This window comes from Bison bison, unplaced genomic scaffold (genome assembly GCF_000754665.1).
Source record: "Bison bison bison isolate TAMUID 2011002044 unplaced genomic scaffold, Bison_UMD1.0 scf7180017864473, whole genome shotgun sequence".
Lineage (NCBI taxonomy): Eukaryota > Metazoa > Chordata > Mammalia > Artiodactyla > Bovidae > Bison > Bison bison.
The window spans coordinates 13,961,924-13,988,927 of record NW_011495034.1 but is presented as its reverse complement, the minus strand read 5'-3'; the positions used below and the strand labels follow the sequence as shown (position 1 = coordinate 13,988,927).

General features: G+C 38.8%; 1 protein-coding gene across 1 annotated transcript in view; it reads right to left on the bottom strand.

Annotated features, from left to right (window-relative positions):
- Positions 1-24,461, bottom strand: part of TRAPPC3L (trafficking protein particle complex 3-like) — a 38,725-nt gene extending 14,264 nt beyond the window's left edge. Inside the window, exons 1-3 of the mRNA XM_010861823.1 lie at positions 24,420-24,461; positions 20,488-20,585; positions 17,399-17,498 (exon numbers count right to left, since the gene is read on the bottom strand). Of these exons, the coding sequence (XP_010860125.1) occupies positions 17,399-17,498; positions 20,488-20,585; positions 24,420-24,461 (240 nt within the window). The remainder of the gene's footprint in view (positions 1-17,398; positions 17,499-20,487; positions 20,586-24,419) is intronic.
- Positions 24,462-27,004: the final 2,543 nt, after the last annotated feature.

Genomic DNA, 27,004 nt, shown 5'->3' with positions numbered 1-27,004 from the left:
CCCAAGGGGCTCTCAGGAGTCTTCTCCAACACCACAGTTCAAAAGCATCAGTTCTTTGGTGCTCAGCTTTCTTCACAGTCGAACTCTCACATCCATACATGACCACTGGAAAAACCATAGTCTTGACTAGACGGACCTTTGTTGGCAATGTAATGTCTCTGCTTTTGAATATGCTATCTAGGTTGGTCATAACTTTTCTTCCAAGGAGTAAGTGTCTTTTAATTTCATGGCTGCAGTCACCATCTGCGGTGATTTTGGAGCCCCAAAAAATAAAGTCTGACACTGTTTCTCCATCTATTTCCCACGAAGTGGTGGGACCAGATTAGGAGGCACATAATATGTGGTAATTCAAGGAATTGTTCATTTTTATGTGCATGATAATAGCATGTTGGTTTGTTCTCCTTTGTTCACTCATGCAACCAGAATAAAGTCAGTAGTTGACTTTTTGACATTTGCAGCCCCTTACCTATGACCTAAAGAGCAAGGAGCATTGGATCTGTACATGCTCCTTTTATGTGGCAGCTGCAAGGATGACTATTCTCATTGGTGTGGTTTCAGCCTTGATTGTTATCATGTATTCAACCAATCTCTTCCTTCCCCAAAGTTCCCAAGGGAGCCTAGATTGCCCTCGGGAGCTGACACGAGGAAGGATCTGGCTCCAGTTTTAATTGTTTAATGCAGTGGCTTCTGACTAAAACTTAATGAAGCCCTAAATGAGTACTGGGACATAATGAGGTTTTAGGAGAGGTAAGGAGTCAAGCTGAGCTACTGAGGCTGAACTTGAACATGGAGGGTAGCCCCAGAAGGAGGCCTGTGTTACTTGCAGGCAAGGCAAGTGCCAGTGCCTTTGTACTTACACCTACTGGAGTAGGGTTTTGGTCAAGAGCATTAGGTTAGTTTAATTCATTTTGGAGGTTGGAAGATTCTTCTTACAAATGTAAAATGTCATATTTGATTCTGGAAGAAAACTGCTTTTAGGTTGCTTCAAATAATATTTTCAAAGTTCAGTTGTTTGTTAAAATCAAGTTATGCAGAAAGAATATTTGCCTAGCCAAATAAAAGAATATTTGTAAGAGAGATTATATTCTAAATTTTGCTACTCCACTAAAGAGGAAAGGGAGAATTAAAATTTGTTAACAAACTATTATGTGTTGGATGTTTTACATATAATTTGTATTTAAAATTTCAAAAGCATACTGGGAAAGATGATTGTTTCCACCTTTATGAATAATATTAAGTTTCAAAAAGGTTATGTTTAAGCCACAGGTAAGAGATGGAGCTTAAGTTTGGACCTGAATTAGTGTAATTCAACTTCTGTCACATAAATACTGCTTCATGGTAGTGTATTCTCAAGTGTTCATTTAATCTTTTAAAGTGAATTTCCTCACTTGTAATATTTGAGTGTTGGATTAGTACATCAGAGTTGTTTTCAACTCTGTTGTCCTGAGTCTTAAGGCAGTAGTCCATAAATTCCTAGTCCGTTGTCTTCTGCGTGTACTCTTGGGGATTGATGTCTGTCTCCAAGTTGCTTGGTCTCTATTTGGGTCCTTGGCCTCTTTCCCTTTCTGTACAGTGTTTTCACTTGGGTTTCTAGACATTTGAGATAGTTATGCTTGAACTATGCTTCTCATTCACTGTATTGATGAGGTGAACCAGAAGCACAGTTAGAACATAGCATCACTATCGTATTTTATTTCCTCAGGTAAAAATTACAATTGATAAAGAAGAAATTTTCAGCAATGGAAAGTTCATAAAAGATTTCGAAGAGTACCCAAACTTTAATATTTTATCTTTGAGAGCACATCTTTCTGTCTGTCTGTATGACCAGCTGTCTTTTCACAGTTTCAAATTTCCTGACCCTACAGCCACACCAGTGCCAGAAAAAAAAAATCTTTAAAACATTTTAAATTGTAATGGCTGAGATTAAATTGGGGAAAATGAATTGATTTACTTAATCACATTCTCTAGATTGTTTCAAGGAAGAGGATAAAGTAAGAAAAGTTATTAATTCAGGTGATGTTGAATAATTTTGCTTTAGAAAATACCTCAAAATATACACATCCTTTGGCAGAGTACACAACCTATAAAATGGTTCCTAGTTGCATGGTGGTAGTGGTTTAGTCACTAAGTCATGTCTGACTCTGCAACCCCATGGACTGTATTCTTCCAGGCAAGAATACTAGAGTGGGTTGCCATTTTCGCCTCCACTAGTTGCATGGTAACAACATTTTATTCTTAGATTTTTAACATAAAAGGATGTGCTTCTGCAATAATAATAATTGCTGATGGTATCAACAGATCAGGAAGATTTCTCCCAGGTGTTTTGTTGGTGTTTGTGCCAAGAGACGAAACATGAGAGATAGTAATCAGGGTTTTTAAAAGGCTTGCTTCCTTAAACTGTTGGCTAACTATGAGTGAGTTTCTGCTGCTGCTGCTAAGTCGCTTCAGTCGTGTCCGACTCTGTGTGATCCCATAGACAGCAGCCCACCAGGCTCCCCCGTCCCTGGGATTCTCCAGGCAAGAACACTGGAGTGGGTTGCCATTTCCTTCTCTAATGCAGGAAAGTAAAAAGTGAAAGTGAAGTTGCTCAGTCGTGTCCGACCCCCAGCGACCCCATGGACTGCAGCCTTCCAGGCTCCTCTGTCCATGGGATTTTCCAAGCAAGAGTACTGGAGTGAGGTGCCATCGCCTTCTCCAATGAGTGAGTTTCACCTGATACTAAAAAGGAAGTAAAGCAGTTAAAGACATACGTAGTTGCAAACATACAGTTAGAAACTGGTGTTTGATCAATTTCATCTTCTTTGGAGTGAAGGTCCTGAAAGAAGCAGTTTCTTTCCCTACCTCCTCCTCGATGGGATAAACTAGTTATCCCAACACTGGCGGGCATTGTTTCTATCAAGACTCTCCTTGGTTACATCCCTCTAATGTTTTCCACTTTTTTCCCAATTATATTTTATTTTATTTGAAGCACTTAAAGGAGATAAAAGGGAGTGGTAACTCTGGAAGCATCTGAACTGAGAGAAGGAGGAGTAGCAGTCCCCACATGCCACCCCACCTCTGCAGTGATCACCCTGGTACATCATGAAAACCGTGCTCTAAAGCAGTGTGTGCCATTAAAGATCACATGCGTGTGTGCGTGCATGCTAAGTCACTTCAGTCACATCTGACTCTTTGAGACCCTGTGGCCCATAGTCCACCAGGCTCCTCTGTCCATGGGATTCTCCAGGCAAGACTACTGGAGGGGTTGCCATGCCCCTTTCCAGGGGCTCTTGACCCAGGGATCAAACTGCATTGGGAGACAGGTTCTACAGGCACCATTAGTGCTGCCTGGAAAGCCCTAAGATTACATAGGGAGCATTTTAAAATTTCTGATGCCTGGGCCTTATTCCCAGAGACTATCATTTAATTGGTCAAAATTAGGGCCTGGGCATCAGAATTTGGAGTTGGGAGAAGCTGATGATTCTATGAAATAGTCAGGGTCGATAACCATTACCCTGGCGCAGCACTGAGAGGTCAGGGCAAATCCGGACAGAATCTTACTTCTGACACAAACTAAAAGACACAGCAAGCAGGGCTTGCCTGCCCATGTGTCTCCGAATCTCCAGGCTCAGGTAGAGCTTGCTTGAGCTTTTGGGGTTTTGTTTCCCAGTGTTTCCTCAACTGTTTTCACCCCCTAGTCAGGAATTTCATGATAAATTTACATTAATGAAATGCTCCCAATGCTATTGCTGTTTTCAACCCGAACACTTAAGTTTGTTTCATAAGTCAGTCTCTTTCATGAGTTTCTTCCAAATAAGTTAAGCCACAGGAATAAAACCAAGAGTCTCCGATGGAAACTTAAGGACAGTCTGGATTTCATGTGCTGAGATACCTGAAAGATTGAACACTTCCTTCTGGAACATCTTTGGTAATAGTGCTAAGGAGACAAGATGCCTGGAAAGAGCCAGTTTACCTGTAAGATTTGACCATGAACAGACATGGAAGATAGACATTCACAAGTAAGGGGAGGTAACTTGCAGAATTTACTGAGAGTTGAGCCTTAAGAGATACTTCTCTGTGTCTAAAAGAAAAATAATGTTATACAAATGTAGTCTATAAAAAGTTAAAGGGTAATTTTCTTGCAGGTGCCTTGGCTTCATACTGAGAATCTGCCAAAGCAATTGATGCAGTCCTCTGGGTTAGACACCCTCAGCCTGCAGAATCCACCGACCTTGTGGTTATGCACACAAGCTTGTTCACAAAGGAAAACTTCCCACGCTTTTTTTCTTTCACCCCTCCCAGAGCTACAAAGGGAACAGAGCGAGTGTGGGGGTGTTTATATAAGGCAGTTCTTGCCTACTCAGAGGGGAAAAATTCAGTCTAAATGGTTATGTTTGCTTTAAAAAGTTTTCTGATTTTTAAGAAATACATTTCTGGACCAAATGGTAAGAATTTTCAAAATATTTTGTGTGTGCCCTTTGCTGTTAATATTCATCATTTTTAAATATTGAGAATTTTCTGACTATAAAGGATTTTTCTTTCCTTTTAGTTTTTCTGTCTTCTCTGCTCGACAATGTTACTAACTAGGAAAATGGTCTGACATTCAGCTAACTGTGAGACCAGCCTTCTCTGGAATGCTGTGTGGTGCTGTGCTGTGACTTCCATGGAATTTAATCCCTGTTTACTAAGGGCTCCCACTTATGTTAATACCATATGTTGGAAAAAAGTAAAGTAAGTCAGTAGGCCTCTACCACTAGATTATGAGCTAGCCTTTGAAAAATAGCAATTAATAGCAAAGAAAGATGTTCTGTTGAGGCTTAGTCTGATTCACTTCCATTGCTTGACTGCGGGATGAGAGGAAGCAGGAATCCTAGGAAGGAGTTGGGGATGGGGCACGTGTGGTGCGTCAGCCCTGAAACCCACATCCACCGTGCTGCGTTAGGAACTGCTCTCTGACTTGCTCTCCAGTTGCCACCCTGTTGGTTGTGAACCTGACCCTCCTGGTCTGCCCAGACGCTTCTGATGAGTGACCCAGGCTGCCACTTGGCTTCTTTCCCACCGCTGCTTCAGTTCCCTGTACACATCACAGGTAAGGAGTGCCTGGCTCCTGAATGCCAGGTAGATTCTGAGGACTCCATTGTTCTAGGACCTCAGTTTCCCACTTCAATCTTTTGGGTGCGGATGGGAGCCCATATCATAATGTCTAAATCCTCAAACATCTACTTAAAAATTATTCTAGTATAAAACAGTGGCAAGATACCTACAAATTCAGGATTGGGGGCTCTTTGTCCCAGAGTCACAATTGTTGGCTGTTAAACAATTTCATGGAGGAGAAATTAGCGGTGGCCCACTGCACCCTCTCCCTCTTCCCACCCCATAGTGTTAGGATTCCTGGCAGGTTGTCCGGGTTACGGCTTTGAGTTGCCTGACGTGGAGAGATTTGAGCTGAGTGTGGAGAGCGCGTGTTGCAGAAGAAGGAAGGTGTGTTATCACTGGTGATGCTGACCACTAACTAGGCAGCATCAGAGGCATGCTCCTGGCCCTGAGGCCGTAAAAGCAGCATGAACGTGTTACCAAAAGGATCAGCGAAAACCAGTCCTCCACATCAGTGAGAGATTTTAACGAAGGACAAGTGTTGCTTAGCCATAAAAATGTTCCAAGGCCCCCTTTATTTTATGCCATTCAGGCTGCATTTCTTTGTCTATCCCTTTAAGTAAGAGGTGTGTAAAAGGCAAGGGGTGTATCTGTTTATGTGTATCTTTGGGGAGGCATCGTAGGAATGGAGGCAACTTTAAAATTGAGATTTAAATTTTTATCCTGGTAAGAGAAAAAAAATAATAAAACATTTAAAGCACAGAAAAAAAGCCTCCCCCTTTTGTGCACAGAATTAAGGTGTCAACATAATCATGTATGTTGTGCATGGTACTGGGTGCATTCCATTTAGGCTTACACTCAGAATTGGAAGGCAACCCACCCCAGTATTCTTGGGCCTCACTGGTGGCTCAGTCCGTAAAGAATCCACCTGCAATGTGGGAGACCTTGGTTCTATCTGTGGATTGGGAAGATTTCCTTGGGGGAGGGCATGGCAAACCACTCAAATATTCTTGCCAGGAGAATCCCCATGGACAGAGGAGCCTGACGGGCTATAGTCCATGGGGTTGCAAAGAGTTGGACACAACTGAGTGACTGATTATTACTACAGAATTGTGAAATATGGTGATTTTTGTGGAAGGTATTTTTTTTTAAAGATAAAGTATATTGTTAAGAAAATGAAGGAAGCCAAATATAATCAGGAAAAAAAAAAAAAAAAAAGTAAAATACAGAAGCATAAGGAACAAAACTGTTTGCTTTGTTTTGTTTTTAAGAGGAGAAAAACATCCTAAGATATATTGATGTCTCTGACTTGAATGGCCTGGTTTAAGTTCACTTCACCCAGGCAGTTTCTCTATTCACATAAAAATATCAGGTCATCTCTGGTAACATTCTCTGAAGAAACACAGAATGCCAAGAGAAAGGACTGCAAGGGATTTAGAAAAAAAGAAGCAAAAGCAAAACCCCCATAGGATTAGAGGACCAGAACTTTTATGATTGGTTCTTTTATAAGAAATTGAAAAGAAAAACCAAATACTGTCTACTGAAGCACAACATCATTTTTGTCTTAGGAGAACTTGGTTATCTCCCTTCCACCAAAGTATCTCTGAGTTTAGTGTTCTAAGAAATGTCTGCCCCACTCTTGCTAATGGTCTAAAATATTTACTTTCAACTAACAATGTGGTTTCACTTGGACTGCTTCCTAGGGGAAACATTTTCTTTTTTTGGAAAGGTTTGCTTACTTGATTATTGTCTGCAAAATGTGTAACAATGACAATTCCCTTCTTCAGTACCTTGTAGCTTGCATGCTAAATGGAGCCTGCTACCCCACTCCAGTACTCTTGCCTGGAAAATCCCATGGACAGAGGAGCCTGGAAGGCTGCAGTCCGTGGAATCGCTGAGGGTCGGACACAACTGAGCGACTTCACTTTCACGCGTTGGAGAAGGAAATGGCAACCCTCTCCAGTGTCTTGCCTGGAGAATCCCAGGGATGGGGGAGCCTGGTGGGCTGCTGTCTATGGGGTCGCACAGAGTCGGACACGACTGAAGCGACTTAGCAGCAGCAGCAGCACACTATTGTATACAGGAATTCTGGCCGCTGGAACAAAGGAAAACAAACAGTAGCATCCGTAAGATGAATAAACCAAGTAGAGTGTTCACAGGTAAAGTAAGACCCATAAATTACTGCTATCAATTTCCTAGATGGAAAGAATAAGGTTCTTCTTTCCTTTTCCCCATTTGGGAAAGTCTCAGGATGGTTTTTGGAGAAGGCGATGGCACCCCACTCCAGTACTCTTGCCTGGAAAATCCCATGGACGGAGGAGCCTGTGAGCTGCAATCCATGGGGTCACAAAGAGTCGGACACGACTGAGCAACTTCACTTTTAATTTTCATTTTCATGCATTGGAGAAGGACATGGCAACCCACTCCAGTGTTCTTGCCTGGAGAATCCCAGGGACGGGGGAGCCTGTGGGCTGCCATCTATGGGGTCGCACAGAGTCGGACACGACTGAAGCGACTTAGCAGCAGCAGCAGGCTGTTTTTCGTGCCCGAGTTCCCTTTCTGAGGGGTTCCCTCTGATGGCCGTGCTTTGTGTTTCATTACCCTGTTGTTTCCCCTGGTGGCTCAGATGGTGAAGAATCTGCCTGCAATGCAGGAGACTTGAGTTTGATCCCTGGGTCAGGAAGATCTTCTGCGGGAAGGCATGACAACCCACTCCAGTATTCTTGCCTAGAGAGTTCCACAGACAGAGGAACCTGGCAGGCTACAGTCCACGGGGTTGCAAAGAGTCGGACACGACTGAGCACAATGGACAAGGACAGGCATTTGAAAATCAAGACAGTCAGTCCATAGTTTGGCTATGGGTCTGTGGAAGTGGCTTAGTGTAAAAACTCTACCCAACAGACGGCTAGTGACTGGCTGTACCAGCTAGAGGCTCTCTTTTTGGGATTTTGAATGTGAGACACACAGAGAGAATCACAGATTAGATGATTGAGCAGAAAGCAAAAAAAATGCCTGGAGTAAATGACTAAGTAGAAATCAAGAGGAGGCCAAAACTGTGAGGCAGCAGAATCACTGAGATGGAGAGAAGATAAAGAAGAATAAAATGATATTAGTAGGTAGCTGCAAGAGCTTAATAACCAGAGTAATTGAGTCACTAAAATGGCAGAAGACTGAAGTAAGGAACCATAAATGCCGGCTACTGAGATGACAAGATAGACTCCATTTCTATTCTTCCATGAGGTCCAGCTGTGGTGTCCCGAGCATCCTCACAACAGGCCCCTACAACGTGACAACCCCAATGCTAACAACATAAAGTCTCCCTAACACAATTTTGTTCCATGAGGAGTTTTAGGATACATTTCGAACATTTCCCATAATAAATGGGAATGATTTATTTAAATGATCAATTTTGTCTCTAGCTTCTCAAGATTGTAAAACTTAACCATAAGTGTGTTTGGAAAGCATGGGAAATATTTTTCTGTAACTTAGGAGATGTTTCTTAGATCTTAGACCAGAGAAAGGTACAACTGTATTTTCTATTTGCCCTTATAATAAACTGGAAGACATATGAGCCCATTAAGTTAAGTGAAATGGTATTAGATTACCTCTTTAATGCTTGCATTTTGTAATCACAATTGACATCAATGTAACAGGAATGAATCTTCTCCTGAAAATTTCTACACTTCTATAAATCATGGAAAAAATAAACATTTCAGTAAAATTATCAAGATGAGTTCATTGTCTATTATTCAGTGAGAGTCTGGAGAAGGCAATGGCACCCCACTCCAGTACTCTTGCCTGGAGAATCCCAGGGATGGTGGAGCCTGGTGGGCTGCCGTCTATGGGGTCGCACAGAGTCAGACACGACTAAAGCGACTTAGCAGCAGCAGCAGCAGCGCTGATTTGCTGTTGTGAGCAACTAGAGACTTTTAGAGCACTGTATTTTCAGCGTAGTAAATATTACTTGAAATAAGGGGGCTTTTGCAGGTGATGAGAGTTACAGTAAGAGAGGAAGAGAGAGGAGTCTATTTGGCGATGAATACGGCCCACTGCCCTCTTCTGGACAGACTAGGAGGAGCAACAGTGTAGATGTGAGAAAAAAATCTTCAAATACTTTCTAAATTCATTTCAACAATATTTAATGAATGTCTACAATGCGCTGGTTTGCCATGGCATGATGGGCCAAACCCCAAGAATGCCAGAAATTATCCTTCCCTTTGTGAAGCTTACAGACATGATGGGGAAATGAAATTCAATATAATTTTTCTGGATAATCTATGTAAGTATCAAGTCAAATTTTATGTGTATTACCGTAACTCAGGAAAACTTCATATTATTTTCATTCATTGTAAAACAGTCTTGTTCTTGTTGGATGGAGAACAGAAATACATATAAAAGAAGCTGGCCAGCAGCAAATTCTTGGAAGATCAACAGGCATAAAACACAGTGAAACTGTGTGTCACAGCCTGATTAAAAGATTGAACTAAAATACAGCCTTATGTTGCCTTATTTTCATAATAAAGATGTTCTCAGTAAGATTGATCATGAGTTCCTTTACCTTTCCAAGGTTTCAACTTATACTATTCAAAGTAAAAGATTTCGCTTTTGCTTTTCAGAATTTATTGCAAGCACAATATATGGAGTTCCAATTTTTTCAGCCTAAGGATCAGAATTTCAAGTTTTATAAGTCTGTTTCTATCTTTTATATATTTTATATCATATTTTTCTCTATTTAAAAATTTCATCTTACTGTGACAATGCCAATGATGTGATGTTTATTCTAGAAAATCATAAATTCCGTCTATACCCTTCAGAGCAACCATCATAATGACATTGACCTAACAGTAAAAAGCTTTCTAGGCTTTGATGAACAGAGTTTACACCAGGTCAACTATTTGTAAATACTATCAGTAACGAGAAGGCACGGATGCTCTGAGAGAGACTTTGGAAGCTACAATCAACATACTCAGCTGTTTATGATTACAGTTCTGTGTCCAGAGTTTAGCTAGGGAAAGCAATACCTGAAAATCCGGAAACCACAGCTGGAAGAGGTCTCACCTGATACATGTGGACATTGACCTTTGGACAAGCTGTATGATTTGCTCAGGGTCACAGAGAGGGAATGTGGCTGAGCAGGATGTGGACTCAGATTTAATCTCCATTACATTGAACTTGGTTAGACTACTGCTCCGAATCTGATGAGGATCGGAGCTCCTCATGTTTAAGCTACTCTTAAAGGCAACATTCTAATAATTCTTTTCAGGCCCATCCTTTATGATTATCTTGATTCAATGATGAAGTTTTTCTTTGATTTGATTCTTCTAATAAAAAATTTTTTATCATAAATGTGTTTGGAAACCATGAAATACATTTTTGTGTAATAAGGAGCTCTCTTTTAGACCTTAGACCAGAGAGAAGTACAATTTTATCTTTGACTTGCTCTTATAATAAACACAGGGATGTATGCCTGTTAAGTTTAAACTCTCCAATATTTCATTACTACAACTAAAATCATCTAGGGTAACTCTACTGCAAATTCTGCATTTTCATTTTTCTCAGAATGGTGGTTGTAATAGGAGAAAAATCTTCAAAGGTACATTTCATATTTTTATTGGAGTATAGTTGATTTACATGTATTAGTTTCTGATGTGCAGCAAAGTGACTCGGTTATATATATGTGTGTGTGTGTGTATATATATATATATATATATTCTAATCAAAGGTCTATTTTAAAGAAACAATTAATTTTTGGAAAAAGCACTGGAACAAAGTCGGAAGAATTAAATTCGAAGCTGGCTTTTTTTCTCTGAAAGCTACACATTTAAAAAATTGAAGTGTAGTTGATTTGCACCATTATATTTGTTTCAGGTGTATAATAGTGATTTATATTTTTATAGATTATACACCATATTATTAAAAATATTTTCTATATTTCTTGTGCTGTACATTACATCAATGTGACTCATTGATCTTATGACTGATAGTTTGTACCTCTTAATCCCCTTCAACCATTTCATCCCTCCTCTCAAATCTCCCTGCTCTGGCAAACACTAGTTTGTTCTCTGTATCTGTAAGTCTGTTTCTTTTTTGTTATGTTCGTTCATTTATTTTGCTTTTTAGATTCCACACATAAGTAAAGTCATACACCATTTGTCTTTCTCTGTCTGACATCTCACTTAGCATAATACGCTCTAGGTCCATCATGTTGTTGCAAATTGCAAGATTTTATTCTTTTTTATGGCTGAGTAGTAGTTCATTATATACACACACCACACACACACACGTGTGCGTGGTGTGTGTGTGTGTTTCACATCTTCTTTATCCACTCATCTATTTAGGGGCACTTAGGTTGCTTCCATATCTTGGCTACTGTAAACAATGCTGCAATGAACATAAAAGTGCATATATCTTTTCCAATTAGTGTTTTTATTTTCTTCAGGTAAATACTCAAGTGAAATTGCTAAATCTTATGTTAGTTCTATTTTAACTTTTTTAGGAATCTCCAAACACTATGAAAATAGTGAATGCATCAATTTAGATTCACATCAACAGTTAAACTGGCTTTTCTTCTTTATGTGTTCGTGGTGACATCATCTGAGTCTTAATTACATTGTCAGTAAAATGAGGCTAATGACAGATGCCTTTTTACTTCACACAGTTCTTGTAATAGAAAAATAGACAATAGGTGGAAATTACTTTGAGCTTTTCTTCAGAAAAGCTCTGTATTACTCACGTTTTAAAATATTATATGCTGCTACATATCATGTTATAATGCTGCTAATTATATATTGTCTTACTTAAAATTTGTAGTTGTATTTTGAAGGAATAATCACAAAAGGTACACTTGTATATGAAAAAATGACATTAGAAATTCATACATGTTTAATGTTTCAGGAAGTTGAGTTCATAATTAGCCTATGTCCTTTTTTCTATAAAATGTAAGGCTGACTATAAAAATTCTTTGAATCAGTGATTTGGTGTCTGGCATGAGATTTCTTCTCACACCACTAGATGGCGCAATTTAAGGGTTCAGTTCAGTTCAGTCGCTCAGCTGTGTCCGATTCTGCGACTCCATGGACTGCAGCACGCCAGGCCTCCTTGTTCATCACTAACTCCCGGAGTATACTCAAACTCATGTCTGTTAAGTCAATGATGACATCCAATCATCTAATCCTCTGTCATCCCCTTCTTCTCCCGCCTCAGTCTTTCCCAGCATCAGGGTCTTTTCAAATGAGTCAGTTCTTTGCATCAGGTGGCCAAAGTATTGGAGTTTCAGCTTCAGCATCCTTCCAGTGAATATTCAGGACTGATTTCTTTTAGGATCGACTGGTTGGGTTTCTTCACAGTCCAAGGGACTCTCAAGAGTCTTCTCCAACACCACAGTTCAAAAGCATCAATTCTTTGGCGCTCAGCTTTCTTTATAGTCCAACTCTCACATCCATACATGACTCCTGGAAAAACCATAACTTTGACTAGACGGACCTTTGTTGGCAAGGTAATGTCTCCGCTTTTTAATAAGCTGTCTAAGTTGATAAAGACTGTCAAAAGAATTTGTCAGAAGCCTAGTGACAATCTGTTGTGTGGAAAAGATGAAATGAAGAAAGCTAGAGAGGGAAAAATGTTATTAATATCCAAAGTCAAATAGTTGTCCCCTCTCAGAGGCAGAGGCATAAAGTCAGGAGACCTGTTCCTACGTGCAGTCTTTCACTAACCAGCTCTTCGGAGAATCACTTCACTCATATGGGCATAGATTTCTTCATCTAGCCAATTTCCTTCAAATGCATCCTCTTTCTCTTTCCTGGTTTGGAGCCAGGACAACAATCATGAATTCTGTGGAAGCCATGACATGTCAGTATACAGTAGGTACTCGGGAAGAATGATGGCAGTGTTCTGTACAAAGTGCGTGGTCTGAGAGGGCAGCCAAACGGAAGTCACACCATTAGGTTCTGTTCCCGATTGTGCTGTGCCCCACGGCAGCACGTGACTAGGTGAACTCCCTCTGACCTTGCCCCACTTCTCTACAACACCAGCTCTGGAACATTTTATACTTGCCTCCTCCAGGAGAGTTTACAAGGGCTAATGAGATAATGCTATGGAAAGCCAAACCTTTTAACAAAAGCTACTAATTATAAGCAAAGCATCAGTGGCTGAGTATAAAGTCTGACCCATCATCTGTGTTAAAATGCTCTTGAACTGGGTGACATCATCCCCACATGTAAAAGAACACTTTGCTGGGGAGGTGGAAATGATCAAGAGGGAGGAAATCAGGTCTTTGAAGGAAAGTGCAAAGGCCAAGAGACAGCCTCTCTGCACAAGAGAAGGGTGAGGTCCTTCTTATTCTTCATTAATAAGGAATCTTGTATGGGAGTGAAAGCGGATTTTTTTCCCAATCGCTGAGGATAGGAGGGGCTGACAAGAATTTACATGACATTGGAAAGACCAAAAAGACATAAAATGTTTAGAGAAGAGATATTTGGAAAGTGGATGTTGCACATGTTCTTAGTTTTATATCAAACAGACCTGTTTCTTTTAAGTCTTTTTTACAACAGACCTCTAGAACTTCCTTTTTTTGGGGGGGGGGCTGGGCGCTGCATGGCATAGCACATGAGATCTTAGTTGCCCAACCAGGAATCAAACCTGCACACCCTGCATTGGAAGCATGGAGTCTTAACCACTGGACCATCAGAGAAGTGTCATAGAGCTCATTCATCTTGCTTGACTGAAACTTTATGCCTGTTGATTAGTAATTCCTTATTTCTCCCTTCCCTCAGCTGCTGGCAACCACAATTCTACTCTTTGATTCTGTGAATTTGACTATTTTAGAGACTTCATATAAGTGGAATCATACCAGATTTGTCATTCTGTAATTGACTTCAACCATGTTGTTGCATAGAGAAGGCAATGGCAACCCACACCAGCCTGGAAAATCCCATGGACGGAGGAGCCTGGTAGGCTGCAGTCCATGGGGTCGCTAGAGTCTTCACTTTCACTTTTCACTTTCACACACTGGAGAAGGAAATGGCAACCCACTCCAGTGTTCTTGCCTGGAGAATCCCAGGGACGGGGGAGCCTGGTGGGCTGCCGTCTATGGGGTCGCACAGAGTCGGACACGACTGAAGCGACTTGGCAGCAGCAGCAGCATGTTGTTGCATATTGCAGAATGTCTTTCTTTTTAAAGACTGAATATGCTATTGTAGTATTGATCACCTTATCTATTCATCAGTCAATCAACTTTCGGGTTGTTTCCTAGAGTACAGGAGTGCTAGTATCTTTTCCAGACCCTGATTTCAATTCTTTCTGGTACATATCCGGAAGAGGCATGGTAGGTCATATGGTAATTGCATTTTTCAATGTTTTGAGGAACTTCCTTACTATTTTCCACAGTGGCTGCATTTTGTATTCCCACTGACAGTATGCAAGGGTTCCAATTTCTGAGCATCTTCAGCAACATTAAAAAAAAAACCAAACCAGCCATTTTGACAGTTGTGAGGTTATATCTTATTGTGGTTTTGGTTTGCATTTCCCTGACAATTAGTGACTGTTTTCATATACCTCTTGGCCATTTGTATATTTTCTTTGGAGAAATGTCTACTTAGGTCTTAGCCTATTTCTTAATTAGGTTATTAGTTTGGTTTATTTTTTTAATTAAAGTTATAGACTTTTCTAATGTATTTTGGGGATTAATTCCTTATCGGATAGGTGGTTTCAAATATTTGCTCTAATTCCATAGATTATCTTTACATTCTGTTGATTGCTTACTGTGCAGAACCTTTTTAGTTTGGTGTAATCTCACCTGCTTATTTTGCTTTCGTTGCCTGTGCTGTTGATGTCGTATCCATGAAATCACTGTCAAGACGCATGTCATGAGCCTTTCCCCTATAGTCTGTTTCAGGAGTTTTAAAGTTTTGGATTTTACATTTTTTTAGTCCATTTTGAGTTGGTTTTGTGTATGGTATAAGATAAGGGTCCAGGTTCATTGTTCTGTGCTTTCTCAGCATTATTTGTTGAAGAGGCTGTGCTTTTTCCATTGCCTTACTCAATAGTGAAAACCAAGGGCTTTTCTTCTAAGATCAGGAACCAGGTAGGGCTGCCTGCTCTTACTACTTCAACTCAACATAGTACTACTGGAAATCAGAGTAAGAACAATTAGGCAAAAAAAAGAAAGAAAACACACCCCAATTGGATAAGAAGTAAAACTCTCTTTTTGCAGATGATGTGATCTTATACATAAAAATCCTAATGACTATACAAAAAACTGTTAGAACTAATACATAATTTCAGTAAGCTGCAGAATACAAAATCAACATACAAAAATTAGTACTGTTCTATACACTGACAATGAATTGCTGCTGCTGCTGCTGAGTTGCTTCAGTCGTATCCGACTCTGTGCTTCCCCATAGACTGCAGCCCACCAGGCTCCCCCGTCCCTGGGATTCTCCAGGCAAGAACCCTGGAGTGGGTTGCCATTTCCTTCTCTGATGAATCAAAGTGAAAAGTGAAAGTAAACTCGCTCAGTCGTGTGTGACTCTTCGAGACCCCATGGACTACAACCTACCAGGCTCCTCCATCCATGGGATTTTCCAGGCAAGAGTACTGGAGTGGGGTGCCATTGACAATGAACTATCACCCCTCAAAAATAAAAAAGAAAAAGTCCATCTATAGAAGCATCGAAAAAGGATGAAATTCCTAGGAATAAACCTAACTAAGGAGATGAAAGACTTGTATACTGAAGACTGCAAAACATTAATGAAAAAAAAATTAAATAAGACACAAAAAATAGAACTACATTTTATGTCATGGATTGGAAGACTTACTATTGCTAAAATGTCCATACTACCAAGCGATCTAATGATTCAATGCAATCCTTATCAAAATCCAAATGGTGTTTTTTTTTTTTTACAGAAATAGAATACAGCCATGTACATTTATACATTTCAAGTATTTACTTTCCATTAAAACAGCTAGTATTCTTGTAGCATTACCCATAGCAGTGATTGAGTGAAAAATTATTTCATTTTTCAAATTACTGCTTCAGTATCTTAGTTACCATCTGCAAATATGGAAAGAGAATTTTTTTAACCTGTTTAGTGGTATAATAAACTGACTACGCTAGGACTGGAAGACCTGGATTTTAATTTCAACTACATGATTCACTAGCCACAAAATAATGAAAGTAATAATAATAATATGTGAAAACATCTTTCATTTGGTTGTGGTTTTTTGGTATAATTTTTTTCACATACACTATATTCAGTTTTTATCATATTCTTTCTGGAGCTCAAGATTTCTTAACTGGAAAATGAGGACAATAACCCCTACCCTGTCTACCTCACGGAGATACTTTTAGAATGAAAGACAAAAAGTATGTAAAATTGCACTGAGAATCACAAAGCACTATGTCAAACCATTATCACCACTTAGATGAAGAGTCAGTATGACAACATAGAATTACATTAAGAATGAGAGAAAAGGAAAATGATACGGACTTAACTGGTCGGTTGTGTGAACTGGAGGCAGCTTACTGTCTCCATCAATATCTCACGTCCATGCCTGTTTTCTAGGGCTCCCACAAACAGACAGCACCAGGTTAGTAACCATAAGACCTGCAGATTAAATGAATTTTGGCTAAGGATTCAGTTCCTAACCTTATATCCAAGAAATCTGAGCTTGTGCTGGATGATTCAAAGTTATTTCTTATATATAAGGGCTATGAAAGTTCTTAGAGCACATGCTTTTACAGGAAGCTTATTTTTTCCTCTGGGGAAAACATTGTTCTGGGAACAAAATGACTACACCAATATTCTCTGAGCTAACCAAAGGTTACCTCCTTCCATGTGCTAAAAATGATTATGCAAAGAAATTAGTTTGGGGCATATGTGTTATATGCACGTTAAGTTGCTTCAGTTACGTCAGACTCTGCGACCCTGTATACCGTAGCCCACCAGGCTCCTCTGTCCATGGGATTCTCCAGGCAAGAATACTGGCGTGGGTTGCTATCCCCTTCTCCATACCCTTATACGTGTTATAAGGCTGCCTTTTACCCTGTTTTTCTGTTTACCTTCTCAAAACATTTTTCCCAGTGTGGGACGTACACGCCCCACAAGTGGTCAGAAAAATCAATAGATGTTTAAAAGCCTGGCAGCATTTATCTCTGGTCACAGTAGCTTTATCTCTGTGCAGAAATAAAATGCGTTTTGGTCAGAATTCCTTCTCTTAGCACCTAGTAACAAAAACAGTTGAAACCCATTCAATTGGAGAAGAAAACCACCAAACAGGACCAATCAAAATTTTTCAAAACATACTGCCAAAGCTAAAATGCACTTACCTGGGCAATTATGTCTGCAGTTTCTGAATAACTGTGGCATCTTCTCACACACGATCGAGCCAAAAAGTCTTCTACCAGCCGTGTTCCAATACCGTATCCCCTGTGGAGGAAGGGAAAGAGTGTCCTATGAAGATAATATTTGAGACATTAGAGAAGTCCCTCCATGTTTCAGCATGGAATCATCTGTTAGGACATTTGTAAATAAATAATAAAGTAAACCAAGTTGACAAGTCAAATGGCAATTTGGCAGGGGGTTCCTTATGACCCGGAGAAGGCAGTGGCACCCCACTCCAGTACTCTTGCCTGGAAGATCCCATGGCCGGAGGAGCCTGGTAGGCTGCAGTCCATGGGGTCGCTAAGAGTTGGACACAACTGAGTGACTTCACTTTCACGCACTGGAGAAGGAAATGGCAACCTACTCCGGTGTTCTTGCCTGGAGAATCCCAGGGACAGGGGAGCCTGGTGGGCTGCCGTCTATGGAGTCGCACAGAGTCGGACACGACTGAAGTGACTTAGCAGCAGCAGCCTTATGACCCATAGAGCACAACTCATCCAGGAAATTTTAACCAGTCTCCTTTAAGCAAAAGAGTCTGAGGAGTGAAGGCTGACCCAAACTTGACAGTGTAAATTAAAATTAAAAGAGGTTGGTGTTTGCAGCCTAATGTGTCTCATTGGCAGCTAGCTTTCTCATCACTGGCCATTATCAGAAACAGAATGAGGCTCTAGCTGACTTGGCTGCTACAGGTGTGGTACCTAGATGCTCATCTTTTCTTAGCATAGTTTCCATGGTAGGAGAGCAGGTATGTCTGGGATCGGTTCTGGAAGGAGAGGAAGAAGGGAATGGAGAAATAATTTTTTTTGTGCCATTTAGTTTTCAGCTACACTGAAGTTGGAACACTGGTTTAGTGAAAAGAACAAAAAAAGCAAAGTTCAGAAAGTTCTTTTTTTTTTTTAATTTTAGGGAAATTAAATGTATGGGACTTGGGAGAAGGTATTTGTATTATGTGTTCACTCTATCTCACAGCAGATGGCTTGAGTCGTACCCAAAGCACAATTCTGTAATCATTTTATTGAGATGTGATAATATATCTGAGCAGACAGATTCAACAAGACAGACCTAAAACTTTCAATCTACTTGAGGAATTATGAACTTAACAGTGGAAATAAAAGAAAGAAGACTGTTTTTGCTTACCAACTGGCACAAAATCAGTCTTTTAATGTCACAGCCGCATGTCCATGACTAGTGAAACAATTTGAACAGGGCAACAGAAAGCTCAACAAGTCAAAAGACATCACAGTCTGTACGGGGCTATATTTGTTCCACAGGGCTTGAAAAGGGTGGGAGTGGATATTCAGTGACCAGTCAACTGGGAGAGGAAGGTGGATTTGATGTCAAAGTGATTTACTAAATCTATGAGGTTATCTGTTTATATTTCTGAGTAGATAGAAATATTCAGTTTAGCTTACTTGCCTTCCAAGAAAAGTGCTTTGTGATTCTAGGCAGGAAGTTCACGTTGAAAAGACTTTTAAAAAATAGAAACTATAGAAATAGTTGTACCAGGATTTTAGAAAAAAATGTTTTCAGTGTTTTCTATATTATGCATATCTGCAGGCTCAGCTGCTAGGACAGATAATGGAAAGGCAGAATGTTGTAGTCAGTGCAGTATACATCTTGCTTTGGTCAAACGGTATATTTCTGCAAAGCAGATATTTTATATATCAAATTAAAAATGTAAGATGCTGTCAGCAGAAGCTATTAAAGAAATCCAAATGCGAATTATTGTTTTTCTTACGGCAAGGCCTTTCTACAGCCTCTCAAAATGCATTCTTTAAATAATATTTCATTCATGTTTATTAAAATATGCACCCAAGTAGCTACCCATAGGTATTTTTTTTTGGGGGGGGTGTCAAATAAATGAGTGTCTTCATTTTATGCTGTTGTTCTGCAAAACAATGGAAATTTAACAAGTTAAATAATCTGACTTCTGAAAATATTTTATCATGTTTTTAAGAGTGACCTAAATATAAAATAGCTTAAAAAGCTACCACTGTTACAGACAATTTAGCTGAGGAAGTCCTCCTGACTAATTAAGAAATTTTTTAAAAGAATATGTGGACCAAAATGAACAGAACTTAGAACAATGAAGGAGAACTTTCTGATAGAAAAAGGATAAGCATATAGAAAGGGAGGAAAGCAAGAGCTCACAAAAAAATCTTTCAAGCTTTTCTTAATGTCTTTTTTCTGTATGTCAATCAAGAATATAATGAGCGTTTTAAAAGAGGTCCAAAATGCTCATCTACACTAAATTTCCTCTTCAAACTTTCTAATGGAACCTTCTAACTAGTACAAATTTTCCAGTCATTGCTCTGTTAGAAACCTTTTAAGGATCCATAATTAAGAGATTTAAGTATATTTATAGATGTTTTATTGTTAAGCAGTAATATAATAATCATATAATTGTTCTGAAAATTAAAGGCTGAATTAGTGTAGGAGAAATGTCTATTAATAAAGGAGAATGGACTTTTATTTTAAAAGGAAGGAATGAGTTCTTTATTTTGTATGATTTTGAGTAAAACAGAGTAATGTTAAAAGTGTTCGGATAATAAACGCACTATGTAAGGAACAGTAAATCTCCCTTCTACCCATAATCTCCTGCCCTTCTCCCCAGTTCTCTCAGGCAACTACTATTAGCAGTTTTTGCACGGATCCTTCCATAGATAGTCTATGCTTACATAAACACACACTTACATTGGAAGAAATTATGCTAGAACAGAAGACTTGAAAAGAAATGTGATGACCCACCATATTCTTTAAAGAGCAATTTCAGTTTTACCACGTCTTTTGCTTACAGAACACTAGCAAATAAATGATTTCTAATAAAAAAGAAAATGTCACATGATTGATATTCATGGAATAAAAGCCCCTTCTTATTGCTTTAGGCTTTATGGCAACTTAAATGGCAGTTATTAGAAATTATGTTCCTCTCTAGATGGGATTTGTTGAAATAGAAGAGGAGCTAAAATGGAGCAAGACAAGTCAAAAGAGGAAGACCAACTACATTCCACAAGAATAAAAGACGTCTACTCACATTGTATCTAAATATTTATTCACATCTTCATCTTTTTCATAATCCTTACAGAGTTGGGCAACCAGAGCTCCATAGGTGAGGACAAAGAGATCTTTATTCTGGGGAAAAAGAGATAGTTTTATGTTATTGGCAAAGTTATGGGAAATATACTACCGGTCCTTTATAAAAAGTTTTCTAGCCAGAAGCAGCCTTTAAGATCATCTGTTCCTTTCTTCCATCCCCCTCCCCACTAAGTGTGTGTGCTCAGTTGTGTCTGATGACTGCAGTAATTTTCACTCGAGAACAAATTGTACCCATATTTGGATACTTTGCTGGGGGAAAAAGAGCTCTGAAATAAATTTCTTAACATGCGAACATCTTTCTATGCATTTGCTTATACAACTTACAATACGTTTTCATGGAGGAAGTTTTTTAAAATGCTAATTGCTAATATAAATTCTTATTGTTCTAGAATGGTCTTTGGTATATTTTGACCATGTTTTCACTTGGAAGGAAAAATTGGGTGAGATGTCTCATGAGTCTGCACAATCCCTAATACGTTTCAGATCTGCTAAGGAGACCATCAGGCTGAACCCTACCATAGCAACAAATTTAGAGTTTTTCTTTATACTTAGAGAAAAAAGAATTTGTACTTTTCTTATAGATCTCTAAAATATGTAATATTTTTAAGAATAAATTAAAAATGAAAAGTAAAACTGAGAATAAATTTGGTTTAGTTTACCAAAGATATGTTGAAAATATGGAAAAAAGAAAACACAAAATTCAATCAATCCCTTTTAAAAAGTTTTTTTGGTTCACTGCAGAACTATTTACAACAGGTAGGACATAGAAGCAACCCAGATATCCATCAACAGATGAATGGATAAAGAAGATGTAGTACGGATATACAATGGAATATTATTCAGCCATAAAAAGGAAAGAATTTGAGTCAGTTGCAGTGAGGTAGATGAACCTAGAGCCTGTTATAGAGGGTGAAGTAAGTCAAAAAGAGAAAAACAAATATTGTACATTAATGCATATATATGGAATCTAGAAAAATTGTACTGATGAACCTATTTGAATGGAAGGATTGGAGACACAGACATAGGGAACAGACTTGTGAAGACAGTGGAGGAAGGAGAGGGTGGGACAAATTAAGAAAGTCAAGAATATCGAAGTGGGTTGCCATGCCTCCTCCAGGGGAACTTCGAGACCCATGAACTGAACTAGAGTCTCCCGCATTGCAGGTGGATTCTTTACCAGCTCATCTACTAGGGAAGCCCCATATATACACTATCATGTGTTAAAAAGATAGCTAGTGGGAAGCTGCTGAATGGCACAGGGGCCCCGGCCTGGCTCTCTGTGATGACCTAGAGGGGTAGATTAGGGGATGGGAGGTAGGCTCAAGAGAGGGGGGGATATATGTATAATTATGACTGACTCACATTGTTGTATGGCAGAAACCAACACAACATTATAAAGCAATTATCCTCCAATTAAAAAAAAGTTTCTTTGTTTTGTATCTGCTATTGAAAACAAAGAAATAGAAGAAGATATCTGAGATAATTTACTACAATTCCCTCAATCTTTCAGAGCAGGGAATGAAGCCTCAGGAGGAATGAGTTACTCGCCCAACTGGCCATTATTGGCAGAGCCCGGGTGGAGTCTGAGACTGCAGGCTCCTCTCTGTCGTAGCAATTTTCTTTGAGGTGCACAAAAGAAGGCACTGCCTGGAGTAGAGGTGAGTGGGAGAGGGAGGTGGGAAGGGGTACCATTGTCAAAAATAATCTTATTTTGTGCACAATCTTATATTTTCATGAAAGATCAAATATGGATTCCAGGTTAGAAGAGGTGTTTTTACCTGCAGGCTCAGGTATCTTGTGTAGCACAACATGAAGGGAAAGATAAGGCCTGATAATATGTATTCAATTATTTTTTCTTAAATAAGAAGTAGAAATGACTCAGAAAACCAATAAAATAGTTTATTCAACCAAGTGACTTTTTTGAAATGTTATATGATATTGATCCAAATGCTTCCAAAATTGACCCAATACCACCAATGTCCATTCTCTTATGAATAGGTTTATATCACGATAAATAGGTTTCTTTAATTGGGTAGAATATTTATTATAACTTTGTAAATTTTAAATTATAATTTAATTATAATTTAAAATTTAAATTATAAATGATAAATCAAAAGAATCCAAATAGTATATGGTGCATAGGAACATAATTTCTGTTGAAAAGCTAAATCAAAATGTCATAAACATGTGTAGAATATACATTAAATACATTAATTGACATTAAATACATTAATTGACATTAAGCACTAATGTACACACTTCAGGCATAGGAAAAAATGAGTACATTAATATTTCTAGTAGGAAACCAATGATGTAAAGCATGTGATTTAAATAAAAATATTTGTTAAGCAAACCACTGAAGGGTCATCATGTATTCAGTTTTAATTCCGTTCTTATTTAAACCTTCCAAGAACCTAATCATAAATCACAAGAACTGCCTGTAAATTATACAGAAAATATCTGCCTAACATATAAGGAGCTACAGCAGAAGATAAATCACTGTTAAAAGCCAATATGACAGTGTAAGAATAAGCAAAGTTGAAGGAGAGAGAGAAATGAATGAATGTGGTTGTTGCTGCCAGCAGTAAAACAAAAGAATTTGAAAAATAGAGAACAGGAGATAAAATTACACGTATTTTTGTGCCATACCTTCAACATTGTGCCCATTTATAATTAAGGCTAAACTGAAAAAAATATAGCATTTTCTTTTCTTTCCTCTCTCTCTCTGGTGGGTGGATACTAACTATGTTTTACTTCTAGCTGAGTTTCAAGCTCGGTGCCCATAAAGGCCAGTGTTCTTCATTTTGTTTCATGGTCAAAGACTGTATCTTGAAACACATGTCCAGAAGGGTCTCAGATTGATCACAAGAGAGATCAACATAAATTTATCATCACAGTTTTGAAAACATAAAAATCAATCTTTTTTTACATAAAAAATAGAACACCATTAATTATTTCAGGAGGTTTTGGATATATCAAGATAAAAATGTGTTTTAACTGATATATAAATTAAGTGACTTAGGTATAATATGAAGCACATACAATATTTTTCAGCATTTGAGGAGTCCCATAAAAAAATGAAGATTCCAGACTGGCATCTACAGCCGTTTCCAACTGGGGTGTGCATGGGTTAGTCATACAATCCTAAGTATTCATGCCCAGAGTTACTTTTATGTAATGCCCTTGAGTCTGCTGAAATAATTAACAGAGTTTTAAACTTAATGATGAATTTTAACATCTGTAACTTCTGAATACCTCTAAACCATAATAAAAGAGAGTTAAAGAACAACACTTATCCAAATCTAATCCTCAAATAGTTTTAAAAATAACTCTGAACTTGGAATATACAGGAAAGATAAGAGCCCACACCAAGTCACAATAATAATCATATTTAAGACTAGAAAATATAGTTTAAAGGCAATCTTTTTAGTATTGAGTTTTTGATGACCTATTCCTACTTAATGTAATATATAATCATCTTTTTTGTATATGTTTCATTTCCTATTTCAAGAAGTATGAAATACAACCAGTTACAAGTATGAAATACAAAGAACTGCTTAATCTTTTTACTTTTGCTGTTAGAGATAGAAGAAAAATTTGACACTTCTGTAGATATAATTAATCAGAAAAGAAGACTTTAAAATATGTATAAAGAATTGATTATTCTTTCACAGTATGTAAAAGATAAATGTAACTATTCCCAGAAGTGTCATTTATGTTTCTCTCCACAAAACACTCCCTTTGCTCCACTGAAAAAGTCTGCTTAATAGCATCACCTTTCAAAATAATTCAGAAATCACTTGGGAAAACATTTTCTCTAAAGCAGGAAAAAAAAATCTCTTTGAGAATATATTTATAAAGAGATCTTACTATTTTACGGTATTCTGGTCTTCTGTGTGCAGGACGAGACATTGTGCCTGGCAGGTGAAGAAGGTTCACCGGTCTTTGTCTTTTCGTATTGCTTCTGTAGCTCCTCCTTGCTCTGAGACACGGGTGCTACTTCTGCACTCTACAGCTTTTGCTCTCTGCTGAACTGGAGAGGAAAAGAATCGTAAATAGGACTGTCTTATAGCCAAGTACAGTGCCAGAAATCAAATACTGCTTCACTTGTAGGGACGAGTTGTAAACTAAAGACATACAAGCTGAGAGTGAAAAGTCAGACCAGAAGCACCAGCTACTGAGAATTCTTTGGCCCAAGGGAGTATAAGAGTGGTGTTTTGTTCTCATGCCAAAGCATTGTTTTAAAATCACAAACATAAACCTTCACAATCCAAGATAGATCTAAATGTTAGCATTATTCAGTCTTTGTATTGATTGTGGTGTGGATTCGAGAAAGGATCAGCAATTTATAGACACTAAATCCTGGATTCAAACCTAATCAACAGCTCTAATGGGTTTCATTTTATCCCCCAAATAATAAGTATGAAAGATCCCCACTTAGTGTGATTACAAATCCAAATTTGGTAACTTTCTTTTTCATAAGCAGCCATTTAAGGTGTGATAGAATTTGGGTGATAATATTTTCTTACAAAACTGTTGCTCAAAATGCATGTTCTACAGTTTAATAATGTATAATGATTCTGGCAGAGAAAACAAGCCCTTAGCTTTCTTTTGAAAGTACCTAATATATTAGCTATTGAAGGCTGTTTTATTTACGTAGAAGTAGAGATACCTCAAGTTAAAAACAAGAAACCTTCTCATCTTGACAACTGCAAGGTTCAGAGGATCAAAACTCTTCCAGAAATAGAAGCATAAAATTCAATTTGAGAAAGTAGTTCTTTATTTCTTACAGCCTGAGTTGATTAGTCTTATGTGTTCTGGAAAATTCTTGCTATATAGTGACAGACTACTGACTACTTTGGAGAACGGTGTGACTTAGTTCAAAGAGCCTAGGAGGCTTTGGAAGGCTCAGGCTTAGTTGCGTTTCTATAATTTACTGGTTGTGTCACCATGGGCAAGGCATTTTATTGCTATTTGGATCTGTTTTCACACCTGGAAAATGGCAATAACAGTGCCCACCTCACAGAAGAGTTGTATCAAGGAAATGATGTGTGCTACAAACCGACTCTTGGCGACCCCATGTGCTGTAGCCCACTAGGCTCCTCTGTCCATGGGATTCTCCAGGCAAGAATACTGGAGTGGACTGCCGTTTCCTTCTCCATTATCATGTACTATACAAACATGAATTACTGTAGATGGTTTTTGTTGGTGATGTATCAAATGGTATGCTCCAATACTTAAGGTATTTCTATTAGTGCTTTTCTTCCAAGATACCATTATCAGGAAGAGCAGTTTTGCTGGGTTGGGAAGTGTGGGACTTTTCAGTAGCAGATTTTAATAACGTCTTATGTTTATATAAACTGTACAGTTTACAACCTGTTTTTCATTTTCTTTGGTGGTGGTGGTTGTCATTAAGTTGTGTCTGACTCTTGTGACTCCATGGACTATAGCCTGCCAGACTCCTCTATCCTTGTGATTTCCCAGGCAAGAATACCGGAGTGGATTGCCATTTCCTTCTACAGGGGATCTTCCGACCTAGGAATTGAACTCACATCTCCTGTGTCTCCTGCATTGGCACACTAAGCCATTTGGTCTCATTTTAATTTAATTACACCCTTGAAGTATTCGGTACTGTAATCATGACCATTTTAAAGGACAGAAATCTAAAAGTCAGAGCTTAAGAAATTTGTTGAAGGTTAGCTGGAGAATTAAGAAATTTGTTCAAGATTAGCTGATACTGAAGCTGAAGCTCCAATATTTTGGCCACCTGATGTGACGAGCTGACTCATTAGAAAAGACCCTGATGCTGGAAAAGACTGAAAGCAGGAGAAGGGGATGACAGAGAATGAGGTGGTTGGATGGCATTACCGACTCAATGCACATGGGTTTGAGCGCGCTCTGGGAGCTGGTGATGGACAAGGAAGCCTGGCGTGCTGCAGTCCATACAGTCACAAAGAGTCGGACACGACTGAGTGACTGAACAACAACAAGCTGGAAAGTGGATAACAAAGAGGAATTTGCACTAAATCTGCTGACTCCAAATCAGCAATGTCTTTTTTTATTTCCACTGCTCATATGCTACTTACGTTAGAGCAAAATATTTTAGAGGTCGACTCACAAAATCTCAGAAGGTATGCTGACAGTATGTTGCAGGGCCCAATTTGGGGATAATTCTGGGTTCTAGATGAAAGATCCAGAGAAAGACAGAAAAAGTCTGTGTACTTGGTGGGAGGCAAATGATGATGCAGGAACTGATTTCACTAAACTAATGCTGTGGTGACATCAGGGCCACTGTGAGAATTCAGGACATCCTAGATTCATTAGAAAAAGCCAGGACTTCCCTAGTGATCCAGTGGGTAAGAATCCACCTACCAATGAAGGGCACTCAGGTTCAATCCCTGGTCTGGAAAGATTCCATATGCCAAGGAGCAACTAAAGCCTATGTGCTACAAGTC